Source organism: Tauraco erythrolophus, chromosome 2, assembly GCF_009769465.1.
Source record: "Tauraco erythrolophus isolate bTauEry1 chromosome 2, bTauEry1.pri, whole genome shotgun sequence".
NCBI classification, from domain to species: domain Eukaryota; kingdom Metazoa; phylum Chordata; class Aves; order Musophagiformes; family Musophagidae; genus Tauraco; species Tauraco erythrolophus.
In genome coordinates, this window is record NC_141466.1 from 131,873,237 (window position 1) to 131,897,200 (window position 23,964).

The window sequence follows — 23,964 nt, forward strand, 5'->3', positions numbered from 1 at the left end:
CTGCATCCTTGGCGCTGGGAAAGCCCTCATCCTGCAGAGACGAAGCCGGTGCTGCTGGGCTCACTAGTAGTAGATGCTGAAGGCATGGAGGATGTACAGGAAGGTTGTGATGAAGGCGAAGAACTGCATGAGAGGAAGAAGAGCAAAAGCTGGGGTCAGCTGGGAGAGCCTCACCCTGTTTTCTCTTGGTGCTCTCGATGTGGGGAAACCTCCCAGCCTAGAGCTCTCTCCAGCCCCAGAGAAGAGGCAAAGCCCCCCACGTTTCCCAGAAGACAGCCACGCAAGGCTGTCCATGAGCTGCTGGACCCTGAGGAGCACATGCTGGCTGCACGACACAACAGAGACGAGGAGCTGAAGCTCTGACCAGTGTGACCCTGCTGGGCTTGGGATGGCTCTGCTGCGGCTTTAATGTTTGCTCTTGCATCTCCCCACGGGGAACTGCGGGTGCTCCAGCCTGCCTGAGGTTTTCTGGACCAACTCACCGATGCGGCGCTGTTGAGCTGGTAGTAAAGGGGCGAGTTGGAGCCGAGCTCAGAGCGGATGGTCGCGTTGGCTTGCAAGACAGCAGCGCTCAGGTACAGAATGGCCGTGGCGCCGTGGTACAAACTGTCCTGTGAAACAAGGGAGCAGTGAGGATCAAAGCCTGCCTGGGACTGTCCTTCTCTGGTATGCCCTGAGGATGAGACCCATTCTCTGCACATGTGCGTGCTCGAACGGGACACACGCACTCAGCCAGGGGCCAGGACCAAACCCTCCTGCCATGTTGAACCCTCCCCTGTGCCCACGCAGCACCCATGGCATAGCACAGCTTCCCTCGACGTTTCCAGTCAAGGCAAAAGGAGGAAAAAGAGCTGGTTATTTGCAGAAGGGCCAGCAGCTGGCCGGCTAACCTGTCACCAGCCATGGTGATCTTGTGCCCACACTGCTGCTACCAACATCTGCTGGTGTCCCAGCCCCTCCTTACCAGCACTTTCCAGTTCTTGCTGTTTTTGTGAAAGCCGAAGAGGTAGCTTAAGAGGAGCAGCAGGGAGATGAGGCAGGAGGTGAGGGACACGTACATCACCCATCCCTGCAGCAGCGGGAAGGAGACAGAGGTAGCAGCGACGAGGATCCACACCCAGGTCCCACAGAGCTGCCGGGGACAAACACAGGTACCTTTGATGTGTGTGGGATCAGGAAAGCCCCTTCTTCTCCCTGAGTCCTTCCTCGCCTCCCGGAGCATCCCAGCACAACAGTAGCACCATGAGCTGGCACGAGTTTTCCTGAATGCTCTTGGGAAATACTGCACAACGTTTCTTACAAAAGGGAAAGGTTTAGCTGCCATGTTTGATGCAAGGAAACTTATCCTGAGAATTTTGGTGGAGAAGCCAGAAAACATGCTTTTATCTGGAAAGGGTGAATGGCCGCCTCGGCCCAGCCCTGCCCGCTTGTTAATCTCCTGGGCTTGTGAAATCGTGGCATGAGGAAGTCCCCTCCTGACTCCACACAACAGCCCAGAGCGAGTCGCTCACTCTGGATCCACCTAAAACATTTGCTGTGCACAAATAGCACGCGACATTATCTGGATAAGCTCACGCTGCCCTGTGCTGCTCCAGCTCCGGTGGATGAAACTCCTCCAGTTTGTGGTGGGGAGCTGAGCCCACCGGCATGGGCAGCTCCTGCCAAAGCCCACCCGCAGCAGTAGTGCCTGCGGGGTGTGGGAGGTATACAGAGTATGCCAGGGATTATCTCTGCCAGTCCCACCGGATGCCCTCTGGACCCAGAAGCAATTGAAGGATTCATGGAACGTCACGTTACAAGACACCCCCAATTGCCTTCAAGCCCTTGGAAAGACTTAATCCAGTGAACCAAATTCCCTTGATTTTCAAGCAATTTCTATGTGATAACTAGAGCTGCTCCTGCCCCAGAGATGCTGGCAGCTCTTCAGCCTCTCCCAACCCTACGGCAACCGCTGACCCTTGCACAGGCTCTGGGATAGAGCCGGAGTGTATCTTATCCTCAAGCTGTTCCAAAAAAACACATCACGACGGCCGCCTCTGCGCATTGAGCATAACCTAAAAGACAAGACGTTATTTGCCCTTAACGCCATCTTCGGGATCGTTTTGGAGGCTGCTCCCTGATTTTTGGATTCGCTGGAGCCGTTAGCGGGGTGCTGTCGCAGAACAAAGCTCGGCATACTCACTATCTCCGGGAGCATGAAGGCGTAGGGGATGGTTTTGAAGACGGCGAGTCCGGAGGGCAAGGTGGCCTCCGTGGTGGCCGCAGGGGGACCTGCCGAGGCCATCTCTTCTCAGCTGACACCGCCACCGCTCCGGCTCCGCTCACGTTTGCCGGCGCCGCGCCGCTCCCGTGCGGGGTTTTAACCGGCACACCCGCGGGGACGTAATCGCAGGAACCAGCCCGGGCTGGCACCACGCCGCTGCCTCCGGCCGACGGAGCCCTCCGGTTATTGCAGCTGGCTGCACACGCCCTGCTGCCAGCACCAGGACCCTGGCCCTGCTGCTGGCACACAATCAGGTCAAGGTCTTTAACAAGAGGGAAAGACTGGAGCAGAAACATCTCTTGCAATTGATTTTTTTTTTTTTTTTTTTTTTGTCCTTGGCGTGCTTTCAATCCTGAAATATTTTTGCTTCCGCTGTTGTGGCCTCCTCCCCTTTCTGTTCAGGTTTCTGTTCCATGTTCATGTCAGACTCCCCCACACCCACCAGGCAGGTCCAGCCTTTGAAAACCTGCAGCCAAACGTTGTTTACAGATGGCTCAACACACTGGTAAAAGATGGGAGGGTTTACCCATGTGCTCCTAAGTGCCCAGGAGGGGCTGAAGGACAGCTACTGGGACAGCTTTGATTTCTGCCTCCTGGCAGATGTGCTTTGGATTTGACAAGCACACGCTGTTTATTCCAGAGGACTCTGCCTCATGCTGTAACTCGCTGATAACTGGTAGAATGAGGCTGAAGGTGGCATCTTGGCCACATGGCCTAGTGAAGTCATTCTGTCCTCTTTAACTCAGGCAATACTCTGCAGCAGGAGGAGGACAATATCCTAGAGAGATAGCATATCTCTCTGTTAGGAGAGCCAAGTGATGCTCTAAGAATTTGATTTCTATGCCAAGCTCTTGCACAATACAGAGCAAAGATCAAATCCGTGATTTTTTTATTGTCCAGGTTCCACCTAGGCCAGGAGGAAGTGCTTTGTGGTGTGTCTGGAGGCTGCAGCTTACAAATGCTGTCAGTGGGAGCTGGACTTGGCTCCGCGCAGCGTGCTGTGGTCTTTGAAAGATCTCGTTTTAAAACATTTCACACCAGACAAAAACCAGTGCCTGGCTCGGACTTAAATCCACATGTGACTCGACGCCTGCCTGCCTCGTCAGACACGGTGGCAACATACCCGTCGCCATGCAGAAAGCATCCAGACACTCCAGCACGAAAGAGAAATCGGATGAAGAACTTCCCTCTGGGAGCAGGCAGCACAAAGAGCCTGTGGTTACAAACTCCTCGGGGAAAAGAAGCCTTTAAAGTCCTCGTCCACCTGAGGAATACCCCGCAGCTCGTTAGCCAGCACAGAGGGAGCTGCCGTATGGCGTGGCCACGCACAGGGAAGCACTGCATGCCTGGAATTCTCACCACCTTTTATTTGTATTAGGTGGGTCAAGCACATTCCTATGAATAACCCAACCTTTTCCTGAGTGGGAAAGAAAAACTGTGAAACAGTCTAAATACAGAGCAACCTGCTGTCCGCTGATTGGAGAAGAGATGATGATTTTCCCCAACCTGGCTGACCTTGCTCAGCAGCATTCTTAAAGATCGTTGCTATTTTCCTTGCCTGTCACCAGTCTACTGGGGTACCAGGACAGAGAGTCTTTTGTTCACCCTGATGAAAACAAAACTGGAAATCCATTGGAAGCTGCATGAGAGGAGAAAAGTGCTGCCTCAACACTTGCTTAGCTTAGACAATCTACGACATGACATGGCTACAAGAGGTACATCAGGTAGCAAGAGACAACCTTAGCCTTCTCTAACATTGCAAAAGGGAAAATTTAAAATATCATTTCTGTTAGTTAAATTGATAAAATAATTTTAGTCTTGCAAAATGTTAAATATGTTAAAATCCTCATTACAATTCAGATAGTACACAGTTTCTTTTCGGTAAGAATTTATTTATATTGTTAGCCCATTCTGGGGTAGCCTGTATTGTTCTTCTGTAATCCATTCATACTCCAGGATTGTTTTTCCTCACTTCTCCTAAGAAATCGTAAGTCAGCTCTGAGATATCAAAGGCTTTGTGAGTGTTTTCTGATGACAGCAGATACTGAAGCGCACCATCATTCTCTTGGCTTTTTTTCAAAAATTCAGCAATCACCTTCCAGTGAGATGCCTCAGACTCTTCCTCAGCCCATTTGTAGTCAGGGAGGAGAGTGGACTGGAGGAGAGGGAAGACAGAGTCGTGGTACACCAGGACAAACAGAGACTTCAGAAATTCTTGATCTCTCTGCAGAGAAGAGTATTTTGAAAATACTTCAGTGCAAAGACGTGGTGTTGTCAAACACTTCTCCAGAAGTATTGCACGCGGGGAAAAAAAACAGACAAGAAAGCATTCAACTAACCCCCAGTTCCCAGGATAACAACTTGAAGAGATTTGACCTTCCTAAACAAACACCAGTTAGCTCGGATGAGCCTTAAACTCACCACCAGGAACTCCACTCTATAAACCATCGATCAACAAGCCTCCCCTCCAACCCACCTACTTTTCCAAACGGCAGCGTGTGGCCAGAATTAACGCTCTCCTCTGTGAAGAGCAGTTTGCCAAACCCAAAGGCTACGAATCAGCCTGGTCGATTACCAAACACTGAAAGATCCCAACTGCTTCCAAGGTTTGTGCGCCTCGTTTTCCACACGTGCACTAGAAAAACCCCTTCACGCAAGGTGTTGCCTCCTGGAAAACTCACTGACCACTGGGAGTCTTCCAGAAACGTGAGTGCTATGACTGGCGTTGAAGAGCTCCCGTCTCAGCAGGAGATTTACCAGTCAAGTGTCATATAACCATGCGAGGAGTGAGAATTCACCAGGCAGCAATCCTGCCATGGGAGTGGCACACGGCAAATCAGGTAAAACTGGATGGTTCTGGGATACTGAGGAGTTACTAATTCTTTGAGCAGATCAGCTTTGGTTTTGGATGAATGGCCTTGAAAAAGCGATTCTGACTCAACGGCGTTTTGTTTTGCTTGCATAAACAGAGAGATCTGTTCGGCAGCACGCGCAATGAATGAAATATCCTGCTGCTGCTCCCAAGTGAAGTGTCCTGGATCAAGAGCCAATGCCTTTCTCACTGAGTTACCTACAGCTCCTCATGGTCCAGGGGACAGGAGGTAGGATAAGGTACGTCTTTTCCAGCTGTCTACACGCCAAAATGGGAGATTACAACTGTCTGGGGCAGGGAGGTTTGCAGAATTTGGGTGCCTTTTTCCAGGCAAACCGTGGGAGGACTGGAGCTCAGAGGTTGAAGCAGGCAAGATTATTTTGTGGACATACACAGCCCCTTTTGTACCAGTGGAAAGCTTCCACCAGTCAAGTATTGGAAGCACATCATGAAAGGGAGCCAGACTTTGGGTATGAACCTGTAACAGCTTCCCTACTACCAGCCACACACAAACAATGAGACAAAAAGTTACAAATTCATTTCAATTTCATATTCCTTCTCCTAGTTTACTGTTATAAATATGGGTTAGAAATGTTAAGAGCTGCATCTAGCATATCTCCATTTTCTAAATAAATGTATTGTGAGAGGAAAAGTTAACTCCCAATAATGCTGATGGAAAGCTGCTAGTTCAAATTAGATTGAATAAATGTCAGAGAAAAATCTGTAATTTATTACCTTCTCGGATCTCTTCAGCGTTCTTTCTCGATCTGCCCAAGCGCTCTGAAATGAAATGAAATGTAAAATCAGACTGAGATTGTAGAGATCTAAAGCAATTGCATTTTTAGCTGCAAAAACCTCTCGCTGCAATCCCACCATGGTTTAAGCTCCTGTTGCAGTCCCACTTTCCCCACGCTCTCCATTCCTACCTTGTGCCCATTCGGTCAATTTAAGCAAACAGCCATTCCACCAAATTCTACAGATGTAAGGATTGGGAGATTTGAAACTCAGAGTCATATAAATAAAATCAAGGGGATCCACTGCTCAGAAAAATCAATCAGAACCGAGATTGATTTATTTTTATTTTTTTTCCCCACCCTACAATTATGGAAAAATACAGAGGGAAAAAAGGCCAACCCTATTTGGCTTTTCCATTTATCTTTTCACAGGATTAAAAAGGTCAAATTTTGCAAGATATCTGGAAAACCTGACACATCGGATGGAATCGAACGTGACGTAGATAAAATACCCGAAGTGCATCCATCAGGTCTGGTTGATCCATGAGTTGAGGGAAAGTTGCTAAAATAGGATTACAGATTAAATCTGAAACGGAAGAGAAAAGCATTCAAGGCTAAGGAAGAAACGGGATGGTTTTCAAGGTATCAACACATCAAGGTATTCAGCACATCCCCTCCCCTCAGAATATTTCAAAGGGAAATTAGCTGGTGGTTCTGCAGAGCAGCAGGAAAGCTCCGAGCTGCGTTCTCGGACTGTAGCAAACTCTCAGTGGCTGAGGGACAGTGAACTGGAGAGATGAGACACACAAAAAGTGATTACTGGTTTATAAGGAGAAGCCAGCAAGCAAGAGACCTGACTGTTTTACCCCAGGGGTAGACTGAGGTGTTTTTCCTTACTTCTGCACCTGTCTTTTCTATAAACATCTGAATGTGTGCTGCCTGATTTGGATGTTATGAATAAACACGTTTTCATTCTACCTTCATCTGGCTTGTGTTGTGTGCGATTTTAAGATAACTGGGTAACGAGTGGCATAGTAAATGTACCAAATGGGGCACATCATCAAACTGCATAGGTCTCCTGTGTGTTTTGCAGGTTACCTGCTGGGGAATAGCTGGTATTCCCTGGTTCCCTGCTTGAGCGGAACAGGCCGGCTGCATCAAAATCAGGCAGGGCAGAGCTGCCTCCCCGTGACCAGCAGGAATCAAAGCTCCCTGCTGTGCTTGGTAACAAAAAAACCCAGTGCTGCTGGGGTCCTGTCATCATTTTAGCTAATGAGACTGTGGATAAGATTACAAGAGGTGCTAAAAGTGGCCCAGAGGAATTTTGGTTGAAGTGCTTGCTTTCTCTTGTGATTGTAAGTATCTAATGCACCCTGTTGTTTCTTCACTTGAAGTTGATGGAAAGTTTAGTAAACACTAACCATTTACTAATAACAAAACACTGCACGGAAGCAAGCCAGAACTGATTGCTTTTGTGAAATTTAACAGGTGTTTCAAGTTGCTGATTTCTAAAGTGATAATAAGAAAAATCTTTTGTTACACCAGGAAAAGAAGTAGAAAATGGCTACCAGAAAAACTTCTGAAATGCTGGGGTGAAGCCTTTAAACCATTTCAAGTGAAGACTGAATCCAAACGGATGCAATCTCAACCCCATGAGAGGTCGTCAGCCTGTCCTACGTTACAAAGATCACATTGAGTAAGTATGGCAGTTCTCAACTGGCCTCTAAAAACTAAGTGTTTTCAGTTTCTCTGTGATAAGTTTACTTACTAAAAGTATTAATTTATGATCATAAAGTAATAATTAAGATCAGTGTACTCAGAATGCACATTAACGTTAGAGAAAAATCAGGAAGGGAGTTAAGTTCTGAGCACCTCTGAAAGATGAACCTCTAATTCAGATGCCAAAGTATGGCTGAAGATTGTGTGGTAAAAACATTAGTAAATGCACAACCAAATTTATTTGCCACAGGAACAGATGATACATAATTCATGATGAGAGAAAACACAAGAAAATCACTTTGCAGTACCAATATAAATTCACCTGTAGTACAGTTAAGAAGTGTAATTTTTTCTGCATTTCAAATTGATTTTTAAATGGTGAAGACTATACTACAGTTCTGTTGAAGGAAATGATGAAGGAATAAGATAGAGTTGCAAAATCAGAGCAAGATACTGAGTTCTGAAACCAGAACTCTTCCACTTCTGTCTCTCCCTGCTGCATTAGCAGTAATAAGTAATTAAGTAAATAATAATTAAAAATAAAATAGAGGATGGCTTAGCCTCAATGACAAAGACATCTGCCTAATCCCCTCTGTAACTCAGAGAACACGCACACACTAGAAATGAATGAGTAAACCTGTGTGCATGTCCCATCTCTCATTGCATGGGTGGTGAAACGGAAACATTTCCTCCACCTTTATTTGCTTTTTATTTATTTTTATTTATTTAGAAATAACCCTTTACCTATCCGCCTGGGCTTTGTTTTTAATGCGAATTTCACTGAAAACACTTTGTTCATACTCACAGAAAACAAAACTCTTCTTGTGGGTTTTGCATTCTGCGATGTGAACTGGTGTCAAACAGGGCAACCAACGTGTTAGACGTGAGTTGAAGTATTACTAGTCTGAAATGCCAACGCATCGAGTGGTGGTATGCACAGCAAGGGGCTGTTCTCCTTTTTTAATAAAAGAGATCACAGCTTTCTATTTGTCCCCACAACATCTGTAGACTAGAAGTTAGAGCACTGAAATCCTCTACACGGGGAGCATGACTGCCTGACTTTGTCAGATGGTTGGTCAGTGCCAGCAATACCAGGGAACAAAATTCTACAAGTACCCTGTGCCAGTGAGTTGCTCCTGCAGATCCCTGCTTTCTCTTACAAACAGGAGATTCTGGAGAGAGCAATTCTCTTTAGGAACCTGATCTTTCTCCAACACACTCTCCATTACCGAGTTCTCCTTCACAACAGCAGTTCTTACCTGTGCTCTGCATGCTTATTCTGTCTTTCAGGAGTGCATCACCAAGTATTTGCCGATAAAATATCAAGATGTGGATGTAGCACATGCTGCCGATTAACGTTTCTGGTAGCAAACTGTTGGGAAAACAAACAACACGCAGTTGAGATTTTTATTCAAAAGGGCTCCTACGAAGCACTGTTCACCAAAACTTGAGAGTAATGACAGCTTCATGGAGATGATTATTAACTCGTACTGGCATCTCCCTGACTGTCTCACAACTTCTGAAGGTGTACAGTGATACAGCTCCAACAGCCAGACTCCTGCTGTTGTGGTTTTCAGTATTATTTAAACTTAAAGACTTTTTAGTTGTTTTCAACAAAATAGCTCTAAGCGTCAAACAGGGATCACGTACTACATGCAGGTGACATGACCCTCAGATTTTTCCCTAGCCAGTGTTTCAGGGAAGGGGAACGCTTTAGATGTCTGGAACGATTCTAGACTATCTGAAATACTTTTTCATTTTATGGCAGCACACACAAATACTTACTTCAGGATGTCTTTTGACTGCGCACTTAACGACCTCAGTTTCACTACAAGCACGGGCTGTTTCTTGAGTGTTATTAACTGATGAAAAACCCCGCTGCCTGCTTAAGAAATAAATACCCAGTAAGAAATCCACCACTTTGAAAGAACGTTAAGAATTATATTACAAGAATGGGCATTTAAATTTGGCAAGAGATGTTTTGCTAAAACTGTAATTGTTTAAGGATGGCCTGAACACCAGGAAGAACTGAACATCTGAAAATATATCAGTGTATCAGCTACATCAACATTTGGTCTAACATAAGCTGTTACCTCTCTCTAGGATGGTGGGTTCAAGAGACGCGTGGAGTAACGTGGAGGAAGTGTTCCAACCCAAAAGGTAAATGCCTTCTAGAGCTTGCAGCATGTGTCACTGGGAAATGGATGTTATTACAGTGTCCAGAGCAAAGCCATGGCTGCCCTTTCTTAAAACACGAGTGGTCTATCATCTGAACCAACTCTTAGTGAAGCTTTATTCAGCCCCACAGGGAAGAACCAGTGCAGAAGTTCTGTAGCACATTTAGGCACATCTGGAACTGGTGCATAAGTGATATGGGATAGATGATCTGGGACTCGAACAGCCTGGCTTGGGAACTCTTTAGACCAGTGTTACTGCTGAGCCTTGCACCATCACCCCACAGCCAAGAAGTGTGAAGTGCAGTTAAAGAAATAATTGAATACATTTATCAGAAATAATCCTCAACCTGCCAACACTGGAAATTACAGAAACGTTAGCACTGGCAGGTAGTTCTGAATCCCACCAGCCCTAACGCTCAGCTTGCTCTCATGCAAAATGAGAACACACAAAACAAAACCAGGCTGTGGTGACTGCACACGAGTGAGAGCCCTGGCTGACCACTGCACGTTGTAAAATTTGTATAGCATTTATTGTGTCATTTCAACTATAGAATGTTTAGGAGAAACTACACCTCTTCTTGATATTGATGGGTCAACCTCAACGCCTCTCTCATAGGGAGTACCACCATTTAATAGCAGCTCATACATCCTGTGAAAGAAGAGCAGCACAGTTAAAATAAAAAGATGTAAGGACATGTGAGAACAGCACAACTGCTTTCTGAGAAACAAAGAAACCTGCTATCTCAGACAAAAAACTGGCATGGTGCTTGAGGTTACGATGAGTATTTTATATGAAATGACTACATCTAACTACTACGTCACCAAGACTTAAATGATAAATTTGAAATTTGTACTATATGAGGAAACTAGTTAATTATTTTGAAAGAAATTAGCCACACTGATTCTCTTCCATGACTCTAATATTTTTCTTATATGAAATCTAGTGATTGTTTCACTGAAAAGTTTTTGAGGAGTCATGGCTTAAGTATCAAAGATACTTAGATATGGAAGAATTTAAATGTTGAAGAATAATACAAGCCCAGCTGTCAAGAGGAAGCCACTGCTGAAGCAAGCCTGCAATTTCACTCTCTGGGTACCACCTTTAACTTAATGGAATAGAAAAACAATGTTACAGATCAGATTTAGAAGAGAGTTAGAGGCTTATAGGACAGTAGAAGTCTCCTGCGGGGTTCCTTTTTTTCCCTATAATCCAAATATATTGAGAATACACATATACATCCATATGTATTTAGTAAAAATCAAATATTGCAAGTCTGCTCTGCAGTGAATTGTTTCTGTAAATTAACAGAAAGCTTTCCTACATTGAATAAAATAGAAATATCTACGTTTTATTTAAGATAGTCGGACCCATGAACTAATTGTAAATCAGCTGCAAAATATAAGCTTATTCAGCTCTTACAATAAGAGATCCATTCACAATGATTCCTAGCTGCTTCCAAGTCTTAGACACCCATCTCCTAATTTTTAAATGAGAAAGGGATATACAGCAAAGTGCACACAAAGAAGAGCCAGAGTTAGAAAGGACGTTGTCACCTTCAGTTTAGGTCATGATTCTATTTTATACAAACAAAACTCTGCATAACTCTCTATTAACTCAGACGTTTCCATAGTTTTCAAATTCCACTGAAGAACACTTTTAAACACGTATTCACTTGGAACAATTCAAACCTGAACATTGAGTCCAGGAAGCGCTTTTCCCACGCAAACTTAGGAGAACATACCTGTGGAAGCAGGACCAGTGTTCTCATTGAACGACCCATTACAACCTCCATATTAGTCGGAATTAGACCTGCCCCTATCAGTGTGTAAGTATGAAATACAAACTTTGCTCCTAGCCTAAAACAGATATATAAACACAGAAAGAGAGAAGGAAAACATAATAAGCTTACTTGGAAGGAACTGGCATCCCATTAGAAGTAAAAAGCTTCAGAAATGCCCAGCCACAACTTAGCTCTCCTCTTTCACCTGTTGACTGGAAAAAGAGAGAAATGTAAATAACTTGAGCAGGTAATAAGTGACTGAACCACAAACAATTATTTATAATAATCACACAAAAATGGTAAAAGCCCCAGATTTGTGGTAAGCAAACATTGACTATGTTGCCTTTGCAGGTGTTTGAGGATGTTTTACCAAACAGCACATACAGTTATGCTGAAGTTGATCAACCATGAACATATTTATTGAGCCAAGAAATACAAGTTTAAGGGCAACCTACGTGTACCAAGCTCCTGAGAAATACGGAATGCACAGATACAAGGTAAAAAAACCCTGAACCCACACTGATGCTCTAAAGAATGCAAGACAGAAAGGAAGGAAAAAAATTCACCCAGAGGTTTTACCCATCTGATTCCAGAGTCAACAGTTCCAAGCCAGTGACCCTGTGCATCTGAAGGCTTTATTCACAGCATGAGAGACAGTGCCTGGGACAGGGAGCTGATCCTGCGTGCCAGCCCATCCGTTTTCAGACCCCAAAAGCACTACTAAGAGGTAAGAATTTGTGTACACTCCAGCCTTCATTTAAACTTACTCTGTAAACAGAAGCAGACAATTTTGTGTCATCTTGACTACTCCAGTTAGCACGAGGAGGGCCATTATGTCCCCTTAGGTCTCTGTGAACCATCATTTACCAACATGCTGTTCATCTCCAGGAATTATATAGTCCAGTTCCCTACAGGCTCACACTCTACTTATCTCCCTGCCCAACAGTTCTGCATCCCCATTGCACTACCAGCATGTCATCTCCGTAGGCAGTGCACTCTTGCACCCTAAGTTCATACAGGTGTTAGTGAAAGAGAAAACACCACAGTACTCCCCTTTGCAACTTCTCTATCCATCTTTCCAGAATTCTGCTGCCCACCCTTTAATACCCTCCTTGCTAACCGTTGTGGTTACCCCTCTTTGCATCTTTCACCCATGATTTACTTGATTGCCAGGATTCACCCGAGGAAGCCCGCGACCACAATGAAAATGTAAGTGTTGAGAAAGAGGCAGCAAGACTTGAGTCAGTCTTGTAGACAAAGTGGCTGAGATCTTCCAGAACAGTGACCTGTTCTGAAAACCCACTGGATCCTCCAAATATTAGTGTTTCTCATGCTCCTGCATGCATCTGCCTTCTGTTACGGTAGTTCTTATGGGCTGTAGCAGCTATGGCATCACTACCCAGTGTACTTTGCAGAAGCACATCCTAGATGGATAGGGATACACATGTATCAGTCGCAGCTAGGAACCAGTGTCCATACTATGGAAACAGTTAACGTTTTTGTATACAGGATGGTAGTCTGCAACGAATCATTAGGATAGAAAAAAACAACGCAGGAGTGAAGAAAGAATTGGTCCTCTGCAATTGCATAACATAAGACCTTTGGCAGACTAACAGAAATTATTTCAGTGTAAGTACAGGTACATTCTTGTCCACTAGCCAGAAAGTCTCTAAATGTTGACTAGAAGTTCCAAAACCCAACGTCTCTCCCCTCCCTCCAAGAAGCCAAAAGGAAGACGATTTTATAAGCTACGTTTCCATTTGGATCTCCCGGTTGGCTGCTGGGATACTGCAGCTTAACATCAAATATGGAGCAGCTGGTCCACTTCATAACCCTGTGCTTGGAACGATTGACACTGCAACGTCACACACTTACATTGCGAATATAAGTGATGCCCAGTTCAAATAATATACCGATGTCTGACGACACAGAGTTGGACCTGACAAAACAGTCACCATCCAGCAAGCTGGGTAAAATGCCCGTTACCTAATTCAGACAGGGGGGAGAAAAAAAAGTGAATGCACTTATTAAAAAAACCCTCTGATTTTTAAAGGCCATTGAACACATCGCTTGTTCGCGTTAAGATCTCAGACCCAATCTCATTGCATATAAACGAAAATTATGAGTGGAGAACCAATTTCAGTTGAAACCTTGCTCCCCTTATTCTTTATCTTGCCATGAAACACAGCTGTTCTACCAAGGCATGTTTTTTGTGTGTGATAACAAGCTATTAAGGAACTCTAGATGTCAAAAACCCACTTAATTCCCTCCAAGAACACAGCGACCACTGGGGTAAAACATGACAACACTACTATGAGTGTGGCCGTGCACAGCACCTGAAACATGGAAGCATGTGCTCTTTTTTTAATGAAATCAAAGCAAAAGCTCACATGCAAGTGGTTAGTGTCTTCCTTTCTCCATGAACACCATGTAGCACGTGCCTGACATCAATTCAAAGTTAACCAGTGCCTGGATCACCAGTCCCTCCTGCTGCTTTTCCTTCCCCTCAACTCTTTTCTCCAAAGTGTTTTTGCTGAAACACTTGGTTTAGTTTGAATTCATGCACTTCAAGAAGTCTTTTCTCTTCTGCATGTTCATGTTCGTCACAATGCATTTTATTTCAACACAAGTACCAGAAGTAATAGATACTGTAAATAATAAATAGTTACTGGCTGTGTCACTCCCTGAGCAAGATACCTACCCTTGGAGAAAAGGTCCACGTCTGAGGATTTTTAGGTTGCCACGTAGCCCTCACTGTGTGAATGTTACTCAGCACCTAAAATATACAAGTAGTGAAAAAAGCTAAGACAAGTTTTTCTGGAAAGCTATGCAGCTTTAAGAAAATGCAATATTATCCCAAATTAATCCACCACTTTGCAGACAACAAAGATAAAATTACACTTGCTCTTCAGCTTTATCAGATGGTTTCAGTTTACAGGACTACAGAGGAAGTTTTCCCTGAAGCCACAGAGCACGTTCCAACCATCCTCGCTTCATCTACACCAGTAAGAGTCTCTCTGCCCCCAGGAGCATTCAGTGCAGTGGGAAGAAAACTGCCAAATTGTCAGCGTTCAGATTCTGCTATAAAAAGCTGCTCTACACATGTGCACGAAGGAGCACAGAGGATCAACAGGTGGGGGAGTGGCCATCACGGGGAGAGATCAGCCCAGAAAAGGCTCATCTCCACAAGCGTAAAGGAACGAAGAGTCACAATGACAGGTGGAGGAACCGAAATTCGGGACTGAGAGAAATGGAGCTGCCGCCCCAGCCCCTCCCAGGGCTGCCCAGGACAGCCCCAGGGGCCGGGTGGGACTCCCATGCTGATGAGTCAACAGGAGCGGTTCAGACTGACGGGGTCACTGCTTAGGGGTATGAGACACTGGCGCGCAGCGGAAGGGTGTTTTGGGACTGTACCTGACTTACTATGGGATGTTCGGAAAAAGGGAGGGATCAAGGTGCTTTGTGGAGTAACACGGGTGGGAAAACAGAGGGATAAGTATGCGTGTCTGGCCATGCCCGGTGCCTGATCAATGCAGTCTGTCCTGTTTTCTCATTAAACTCCATTTATAACTATTTTTCTGGGTGGTTGGGCTCTCTGTTCTGAATGCACATGTGTGTAGGTCTAGGTGCCTTCAACTAGCCAGACCACAGGTCACTGGGGGCCCACGTGTCTGTGGTGACGGCAACTGGAGAGGCTGAGGGTATGTCAGTGTGTGATCGCAGGCGAGTCTCGAGCCAGACTAATCAGAGAGTAAGTTAAGCAGCTTGGGAGCTAGATACGTGTCTCTGAGTGAGACAACGGGAGGAGTTGGCGACCAGAGCGTGAAAGATCCTGGAAGATCCACACCTCACCAAGACTTTTTTTGATAGCCAAACAACTTACCCGATCGCCATCGAACAGACAGAGCCGGACATGTCTGCTGAGAACCTGTATACTGACTCCTGGGAGAGGAATCGTTTTACAGCTACATAAAGTTACAATCAGGGATACTCGAGTTGGTCTGGGATAGATCTGAAACACAGACAACAGAAGGATTAAATCTACAGGCTCCTCCTGCGTGTGGTACCAGTTTGTGTTTGTTTACTGAGATGATCAAGTGTAATATTCACTAGGCTGGATTCTTCTAACCACAAAGCTTGTGCAGTATTAGCAACAGCAGCAAAATTTCTTCATAAGCCTTTACCTCTCTTCTATTGCTATGAGCATTTTAGTGTGACAGATAGAAGGTCCCATCAAAGTTTGAGAAGAAAGAAATATTCTAAAAATGGCACAAATCAAGATACAATTGTTAGCCAAAATGAAAGAAGACAAATTAAATTGGTGATTTCATAGTGCCTAGCAGAAGCTCATAAAAATTCCACTAGTCACTCATGCAGATCTGCTTCACCCCAGACAGTGAAGGAACCCACAAACTTAAGATGAAGCATGACTTTTAAAAGATACCAAACATGACAACTTTTGCCTATTACAGAGTAGGATGTGGTAACATCTACTGCCTAAGGAGTCTAGATTGACATCGAAACCTATCATCTGTTTCACAGCAATATTTACCCACCAATATGACGTATTTTTTTTAGACTGCTACAGATCTCAACACTTCTCTCAAAGCAAAAGCGTCATAGCTTTCTTACCAGTAATACTCACAGTGTTTTTTTCAGGGTTCCACACCAAGTCTTTGAAAGCCAACTGTGAAGGAGTAAGTTCAGGCTTCAAAAAGTAACTTGCTCGAAACTGATGGCCTACAACAAAAGTAATTTTAAAAAATCTTAACATTTTCTACGATCTTTATTGCCACAAAATGAACAACACTCAAAATTCAGATGTGGCTAAAGTCTGTTTGAGTATTTGGCTGGTCCAAACAAAACTATGGTGGTATCTTCTACAAGCACCCTTTAAAAGGGTACTGTTACTATTTGTAAATATTCTGCAGTATTTCATTCCAGAAACACAGAAATTTAACAAAAAGAGCTATTGACTCGATTGATGAGAGATGTGTAACGTACTCGGTGAAGAGACTCCAAAAGATCTCCGAGAAAAGGGGAAGATAAAAAAATCATTGTTTTCTGCAATGTCAATGGGAAGTATCTTCCAAAGAGGAAAATCTTTGAAATCATTAGGAAATTTGTCATTGCCTCCATGTAGCCAGGATTTCACACAGATAAATTAAAACTTCACTGGAGAAGAACAAAAAGCCTTTTATACGTTATGTGATGGGTCAAATGTAGCCTGTACAGATTACTAACTATAATTAGGCAACACTGATTTTAGTCCGATAGACTAGTAACCAGGATAAGAAACTCCCCACAGACACTTGAGAATCCTGCACTGGAGTCATTATGAGAAAACCTTACCTTCTTCTAAGAGCTGGAAAAGTGTAGATAGGCGGAATCCTGCAGGAACTGCTCCGATGGTTGCCAATACCTCTACTGTGTCGTTCTATTAACACACAAACAAACAGATATTAGTATTCCTGCTATTTAACATCTAATTCTGTCCTAATTTAGAAGTCTCACACAACCAATATCAGGTACCTGGGGAGTCAGTCACCTCTTCTCCTCCGAGGCTAGTCTGGCCCATCTCCAGGAACTCCTTTTACTCTGTTCTATGTATCAACCCAGCCAGGCTCCCAATTTGTTAAATCCCCCTTCCATTGCAAAGCAGCAGCAGAGCAGCCAGTTACAGAACAAAAATCACACCCTTGAAAGAAATGGGGCAGTATGTGGCAAAACAACAAAAGACATCTCATTGGCATCTTCTTTCAGACACAGGGACTGGGCTGCAGCCTATTTCTAAAGCGTTACAGAACCGTAGGATTTCTCGCTCCAAAAAGCAAGATAGGGATGTTAAAAACATTGACCTGCACTATGAGAAACAGCATTTGGTAAAAGTCAAACCTCGTCTACAAAATAATTAATGTTATGGTAGATGAAGCTGCTGGGTGAGAGAGACACCTACCTCTGTGATAGCTCTTCTTACAGCACTCCAGTGAGAATCCGTTCTGGAAGAAAAATAACGCATTTCTCATAATACATCATCCTTGTGTGGACAAAAATTTAATCACTAAACACAGGTTCGTTTTCAAATACCAGCAGCTTAATAACCACATCTATCTGAGATATTAATAATGATCTATTTCCAGCTGCTAAAACTAATTGCTAGATTATCTCATGAGCTAGAACACAATTCAATATACGACCCAGTCATTCTTTGATTTTTATGAGGGGGGTGGGGAAAAAAAAGCAAACCAAAGCAAAATTCCTGAACAAACCCACTCAACTAAAAGCATGCCTCAAAAAAAATCAAGTGTCTGCTGTACTGAAAAGAAAAATACAGTCACAAAGAACCAGATCCCCTTGTGAGGTATTCTCACCGTAAGAAATGTACTGCCAGATTTAAGGAGGAGGAAGAACAATTTTATGTTTATTCACTTTCACATCATCCATTTACCTTTTTCTAATTTGAGTTCCATCTGTTTCATCCACCACTTCTATGTGTTCTTCACTTTGCTCTTGGCTGTCGACATCTTCATTATGGACCTGTAATTCAGATTCAGAAAGGGAAAGTGCACCATTTCGTCACAGCTCCGTTCTTAAAAATGCTTTCTTCAACCACAGCACGTGTTAATAGTTTAGAACAGATTTTCTCTCTGTAATGACCTATCACTCCAGAGCACTGTAACTGCAGATCACTGCCCTGCGTTCTGTAGTTACGGTAAGGGACTGGAGTATTCCTACAAGTAAGCAAGGGAATGCATTTGCCAAGTGGATTCTTTAAAAAGAGAAACAGGTCAGCATCATGAATTAGAAGGCTGCCTGCTCAACATGCTCTTCGGTCACATTGTGAAAAGCTCTGTTCCATCTGATGACTCAGTCCAAACTGTGTGCCCACGTTTAAACGTTCACCACAATTGTACACTGGAAATATATGTGCCTGAGTACATGAACTAACATGTGTGAGGTACTCTAAAAATGGGGGAAAAAAAGTTACAAAGCTTTAAGATCCATTTTTTAAAAGGTTCTTCCATGTCCAATTACAAAATACTCTGACATTTACATGGCCTCACATTTCATATAAATTATGAAAAGCCCGAATTAGTGCATAGCAGCTTGGAGTCTTCAGAGTTGACCTTTAGTGACAAAGATTATGACTTTCATGTTCAAGAAGCTTCACATCTTCACACGGCACAAAAATACTGCTTTTGCTAGCCCTCTCCGTACACAGGTACGCAAACGTGGTGTTATTTCCAAAGAACTGGCAAAACCACTGCTGTGTGCCCCCATCTAAGCACCGTGATCAATTTTATGCAGCTAAATTATCATTAATCTGTATAAAACACCAGAGGTGAGACTAAAACAGGAGGAGACCGCAGCACACTCACCGCCAGATAGGTTCTAGGAACGAGGCCCCTCTCCCCTTTCGAGTTTTCGGCTACCCACCAGCCATCCGCCTTCTTGTCGTGTATAAGTAGGATTTCACCTTGCTTTGCCGTGAGAGGGAGACACAGAAACAACAGACAAACAAATATTTCAAAACGGCTCCAGCCACAATTTAAAAAAAGAAAAAAAAAATAAAATTTTCCCAACAGAGATCACAGACTACCACAACAGACTCCGCCACCACAGAAGGAGGCAAAAGGACTCTGGGCTCCACCACGCCAAACAGACACTGGGAAAAGCCTTTTCCCTCTGAATCTCACAATGAACCGCCTGAATCCCAAAAGCACAGGGCTTAATTATCATTACTGCGTAATACAGCATGACCTGCAGCCAAAACACTTCATATTTACCCTAAACGTGAGATCCCCTTCCTGCTGTGCATTAAAGTTCCCAACTGCAACACATTCTTTAACATTTGGATCATCCAGCAATTTATCCTCATCATCATCATCTGCTTCTTCACTGTCTTCCTCCTCACTACTTTCTTCATCTTCACTCTCATCCTCTTCTCCATTTCCACCTTCTGTTCGAGGATCTTTCTGCTGTTCCTTATCCCTACCCAAAATAAACCAAACTTGTAATTATCTTAACGAAACTCCTCAAAATTGCTGTAAAGCCTTGCAATACAGGCTCATCTGCAAGGACGTTATCCAGATACAGCATCTTCATTCCCGTGTTTGGCTCTCTGTCCCCATCTAGAAAAAAACTCCGAAATCCCAATGGTGTTTCCTCCCTAAGCATACAGACCACATTGCACCCTCTCCTCCCAACAGCCACATTATATTCCATCCATTAACCAGCACCCTCAGGATATTCCAGCGAGTCATTCTTGACTGCGTGGAGAAAACAAGCCCCGTAGGAGCTGGCTCTTCAGCACTTCTTTTTTAGCAGTATGGCAAGACCATAAAGCCGAGGAGATAACAATTTTTCAGGTCCTTTCCAACTGTCCTATTACAGTGCAGATTGTATTTATTTAAGCTACTCACACTGCACAATTCGTAGTCGCGTTATCCTGATCCAAGGTAAGGAAAAGTTTCTGCAGCTGCTGGCAGAGTTTTAGCAATAGCTTTTCTTCTTCTTCTTTCCTCTGATTATAATTCCCCACCGGCGCAGGCTCATCAGCCTGAGAAACAAGAACACAACAAATCGCTCAAAGAACCAAAGTTTTCCTATAAAGTTACGTTTTCCAGACACGTCTTACGAGCTTTCACCTTCCTAGGCTGCTGTCCCTCCCTGGGTAGTGAAATCTTTCTTGTCCTTTTCCTCTGCCACTGCGAAATTCCGTGTTAAATTTCAAATCCGCGTTCTCCGCTTCCAACACAGTGCATTGGGTTGATAAACATTTTGTGATGTACTGGGTTGATAACGATTTTAAGCGCAGAATTCGTATGCAATAAAGCATTAAAGATAGATTTTTAAATATTAAAAATGGATCTCAGAGATCCCAGCTGGGGGCTGTGTAGCGCTGGGCATCGCTCTTGTCCCCGGGCACCTAAAATCAAAGGAGGCTGGTGTTCTCTAAACACTCACCCTGATGCATTTTGGAGAAAACCATTAAGAATTTTGTCTCCATACTTACTTTTTTCAAATCACGAAGAGCATTTGCATTCTCATCTACCAGTTTCTTCAGCTGCATGCACCTGCGTTGAAAGCAAGACAGATGGAGAGCGTCTCCTTAAAATCCTGAGAGACGGGCGAGCCCCATCTTGCACGCTTACTGAAACATGCAAATGGGGATACTGGGAGCTTCACCCGGCACTGTGTGCACACAGCTTGACAAACACGGGCACGACCCAGCCTGGGACGTGCTGGTTTGAACTGCCTCAGTCCCTTGGGGGTGGCACGCAGCTGCCCCGCCGCTTCTGCCTGTGCAACAGACGGGGGAGAGATCTGTGCAACTGGGAGAAAAATGGGAATTGCGCAGGGAACCGCCTGCTCCTCCTTCCGGAGCCAAGACTGGAGGGGATCTCCAGGGGCTTTGCTCAGAGCAACCAGGAGATGGTTCTCTGCACACCGGGAGTTCAGCGAGGCGGCTCCCGACGTTAAAAGGGATGACGGCCGAGCACGGCCCCCACCTCCCCACGCCCCCGTGCTCCCCGGGGAGGGAAGGGGCGCCCCGGGGCCCGCTCACCTCTGCGACAGGGCCCTGCGCCGCCCGGGGCCCGCGGCCGCGCTCTCCGCCCGCAGCGCCTCCACCTGCAACACGGGACAGGCGGGGGTCAGCCGCCGGCCGAGCCGAGCCGAGCCGAGCCCCCCCGCGCCGCCCGCCCCGCTACCTGCGCCCGCAGCTCCCGGCTCCGCCGCTGCACCCGCTGCAGCGGGCCCCGCGCCCGCCGCCCCGACATGGTCGCTAGGCAACGGGCGCCGCGGGATGCCGTCACTTCCGGCGGCCGCAGCCCGCCCGTCCCGGCGCGGCGGTGATGGCGGCGGCTGACGCCTGCCCGGAAACGGGCCCGCGCCGAGCGGCACCGGCACCCCGGTGTGTTATTTCTGCCGAAAAGCCACAGGACTGCTCGCTTGGCTGCAAACCCTGAAGGGGCGCTGGGTAGTCTTTTATTATTTTTTTTTTTTCCAGAAAAAAAACTTTAGGAACTTTTGGCAGTTCAGTAACATGGTTGAAAAGCATTCGCTAGCCATGGGAGGGGAGGAAAGAGGTGTCCCAGGCCAGGCTGGATGGGGCTTTGGGCAAACTGGTGTAGCGGAGGGTGTCCCTGCCCATGGCAGGGGGGTTGGAACTGGATGATCTTGGAGGTCCCTTCCAATCCAAACCATTCCATGATTCTGTGATTCTAAGAAGGAACGCGCTACAGTTACCTCTGCAATTCCTTGTCCAAAGGGCAAGAAGAAATTCAGAGCCCACAGCACAAGCATCCTTCATGGAGTTTCCCCGTTCGTCCGGCTCTCTCACCACTCAGTTGTCCCCATAATGAGACTGGTCACTCCCAGCAAGCGCCCCTAAGGTACGGTTTCGCTTATCAGAGAAATAAAACACACCCGGGACCATCACGTCGTGGTTTTTGCCAGTTTAATGTACCAGCAGCGCTGCTGGGCGAGGGCAGAGCCGCACACCTCGGTAGCAGACTTTTTGGAGCACAACCCCTTCGAACATGGAAAAGCATCTGGTGCGTCGCTCCTGCACCCTCCACGTTTCAGCGTGATGCAGCTCAGGATCTTGGTTTCCGGAGGACAGAAGAGAGGCGCTGCTGTTCCACCGACGCTGTCGTTTTCCAGCAGCTCTTGGATGCGGTTTCCAAACCGGCTCCCACAGCGGCGCGGTGCGAATCCGGTTCTGCTCACGCAGCATCTGCCGAGGCGAGGCTGTTGGAAGAGACAACCGGAGGGTCGCGCTGACCCCCCCCGGACCCCCTGCGAAGGCCGGGAGGGAGCCCGGCTCCCGGCGGGCCAGGCACGGGGCCGCACCGAGGCACCTCCTGGGCTCAGCTCGCCTCCAGCTGCTCCTGGGCGGCGGCGAGCCGGCGCTGGAGCCGGCGCTGGCGCCAGCGGAGGAAGCGGCGGCGGGCACGGCCCGCCTGCCAACCCACCAGCACCCCGGCCGCGAAGGCGGCCAGCAGCGCCCAGCGCACCACCCGCGGCCGCAGCGCCTCCAGCCCCATCCCGGCTCCAGCTCCAGCGCCGGGGGCGGCACCGCCTCCCGCTTCCGCCGGGGCGGGGGCGGGCTCCGTTAAAGGCGGCGGGGCCGGGCAGGGGCAGTGTCCGCCCGCGCCATGGCGGAGGCAGCCTCGCAGGTAGCGGAGCGGTCCCGTCCCGTCCCGTCCCGTCCCGTCCCGTCCCGTCCCGTCCCGTCCCGTCCCGTCCCGTCGAGGATGGGGGTCCCGCGGCGGTGACGGGCCCTTGCTGGCAGAAGAGGGGCGCGGTCCGTTATGCCGCCCGTTATGCCGCTTCTTGCCTCTGTAGCGCGCCCTGGGGTGAAAGGGACCCTCTCTGAACATCTCCCCTAGGTTTGGTTTCAGGCTCCAGCACCTACTTACCAGCTGTCCTTGGTCTTGCCCTCTCCGCAGGATCTCCTGCTGGCAGCAGCGTTTGTCTCCGATGCGCAGTACAACAGAAATATTCCTTTTAAGACCTCCCCGGAGGCAGTCAGGTAAGGAGTCGGTGTCCCTGCAAAGGCTCGCACCATCCTGCTAGAGCAGGGCTCTGCACTGGTCTTACAGGTAGCGTGCAGTGCTGTGGGGCACTTGGGCTGGGATGGGGAGAGCCAGCCACGGTGGTGTCCAAACAGCAGAAGCTGGCAAAGGCTGGGACCTCCGGTTCACCAGCTGGGTGCTGAGAAGGTTGGGTGGGTGGGACGCAAAGAACTGGGTTCAAGCTGAAATGCGTTTATTTGAATGGGGCTCAGTGCATCTGTGTGTTGAGCATGGGGAAGGAAATAAAAAATTGAATTTTGCTGGAGGGAAAAACCTTAAAATCTTTCAGGACTGAAGCTATAGCATCCTGTGGGGATGGGGAGCATGGGAAGCTTGGTCAGCCCTCACCTGCGTGGAAGGGGGTGTGGGAGTGTGGCTGAGCTGGGTGTAACAGCAGGGTTTGCTGCACGGTTGGGCTGCGTGGGAGAACAGCCCTGTGCCAGGTGGTCACAGCCATCACCACTGGCGTGGCAGCGGGTAACACGAACCTGCCATGCACCAAAGCTTTAGCTAATCAAAGGAGCGTGTGGCACCCCTGCTCAGGTGGACTTCAGAAAGGGTGGTAACTGCTAGGGGCAGGAGTAATTAAAAGCTTGTGTTAATTGGCAATAAATGAAATTCTCCAAGTCAAGAGCATTTTGCCTGCAGCAATGACTCTTCCCTTTTAGCAGCTGGTGAGGCTAAGCAGCTCCAGTCAGAGGTGACTCTTCATCGGGCTTGGACTGCTTTAGGCTAATTATACTTTAGGCTGATTATTTACTGCAGCCTTCCAGTACCTAAAGGGGCTACAGGAAAGCTGGAGAGGGGCTTTTTACAAGGGCGTGTAGTGACAGGAC

The 23,964-nt window shown here is 46.6% G+C and overlaps 3 protein-coding genes and 1 long non-coding RNA gene across 5 annotated transcripts; 1 reads left to right on the forward strand and 3 right to left on the reverse strand.

Moving 5' to 3' along the window:
- Positions 1 to 47: 47 nt before the first annotated feature.
- On the reverse strand, positions 48 to 2,284 carry MALL (mal, T cell differentiation protein like). Its single transcript, XM_086631926.1, has 4 exons — positions 2,183 to 2,284; positions 965 to 1,132; positions 483 to 611; positions 48 to 123 (listed from the first exon to the last, which is right to left on the reverse strand). Exons 1-4 carry the CDS (start codon positions 2,282 to 2,284, stop codon positions 64 to 66), a joined length of 459 nt encoding a protein of 152 aa, XP_086488052.1. The 3' UTR covers positions 48 to 63.
- A 1,315-nt stretch (positions 2,285 to 3,599) lies between these two features.
- NPHP1 (nephrocystin 1) lies at positions 3,600 to 21,328 on the reverse strand. Of its 2 annotated transcripts, none has more exons than XM_086631928.1 (20): positions 21,260 to 21,328; positions 21,115 to 21,179; positions 20,563 to 20,623; positions 19,970 to 20,106; positions 19,334 to 19,538; positions 18,926 to 19,027; positions 17,995 to 18,083; positions 17,503 to 17,545; positions 16,899 to 16,983; positions 16,192 to 16,286; positions 15,430 to 15,558; positions 14,248 to 14,322; positions 13,422 to 13,532; positions 11,676 to 11,758; positions 10,338 to 10,414; positions 9,374 to 9,470; positions 8,848 to 8,960; positions 6,382 to 6,455; positions 5,871 to 5,915; positions 3,600 to 4,487 (listed from the first exon to the last, which is right to left on the reverse strand). In XM_086631928.1, the coding sequence occupies exons 1-20, from the start codon at positions 21,326 to 21,328 to the stop codon at positions 4,209 to 4,211; spliced, it is 2,034 nt and encodes a 677-aa protein (XP_086488054.1). In that variant the 3' UTR covers positions 3,600 to 4,208. The 2 variants fall into 2 exon arrangements, with proteins under 2 accessions (XP_086488054.1, XP_086488053.1); XM_086631927.1 differs by having other exon boundaries at positions 9,374 to 9,473.
- On the forward strand, positions 9,712 to 13,409 carry LOC147529324 (uncharacterized). The gene is made up of 3 exons (XR_015223035.1): positions 9,712 to 9,748; positions 11,898 to 12,043; positions 12,140 to 13,409. It is a non-coding gene; the product is annotated as an uncharacterized LOC147529324 (long non-coding RNA).
- Positions 21,329 to 22,420: 1,092 nt separating the features above from the next.
- Positions 22,421 to 22,597, reverse strand: MTLN (mitoregulin). The gene has a single exon (XM_086631156.1). It carries the CDS (start codon positions 22,595 to 22,597, stop codon positions 22,421 to 22,423), a length of 177 nt encoding a protein of 58 aa, XP_086487282.1.
- Positions 22,598 to 23,964: the final 1,367 nt, after the last annotated feature.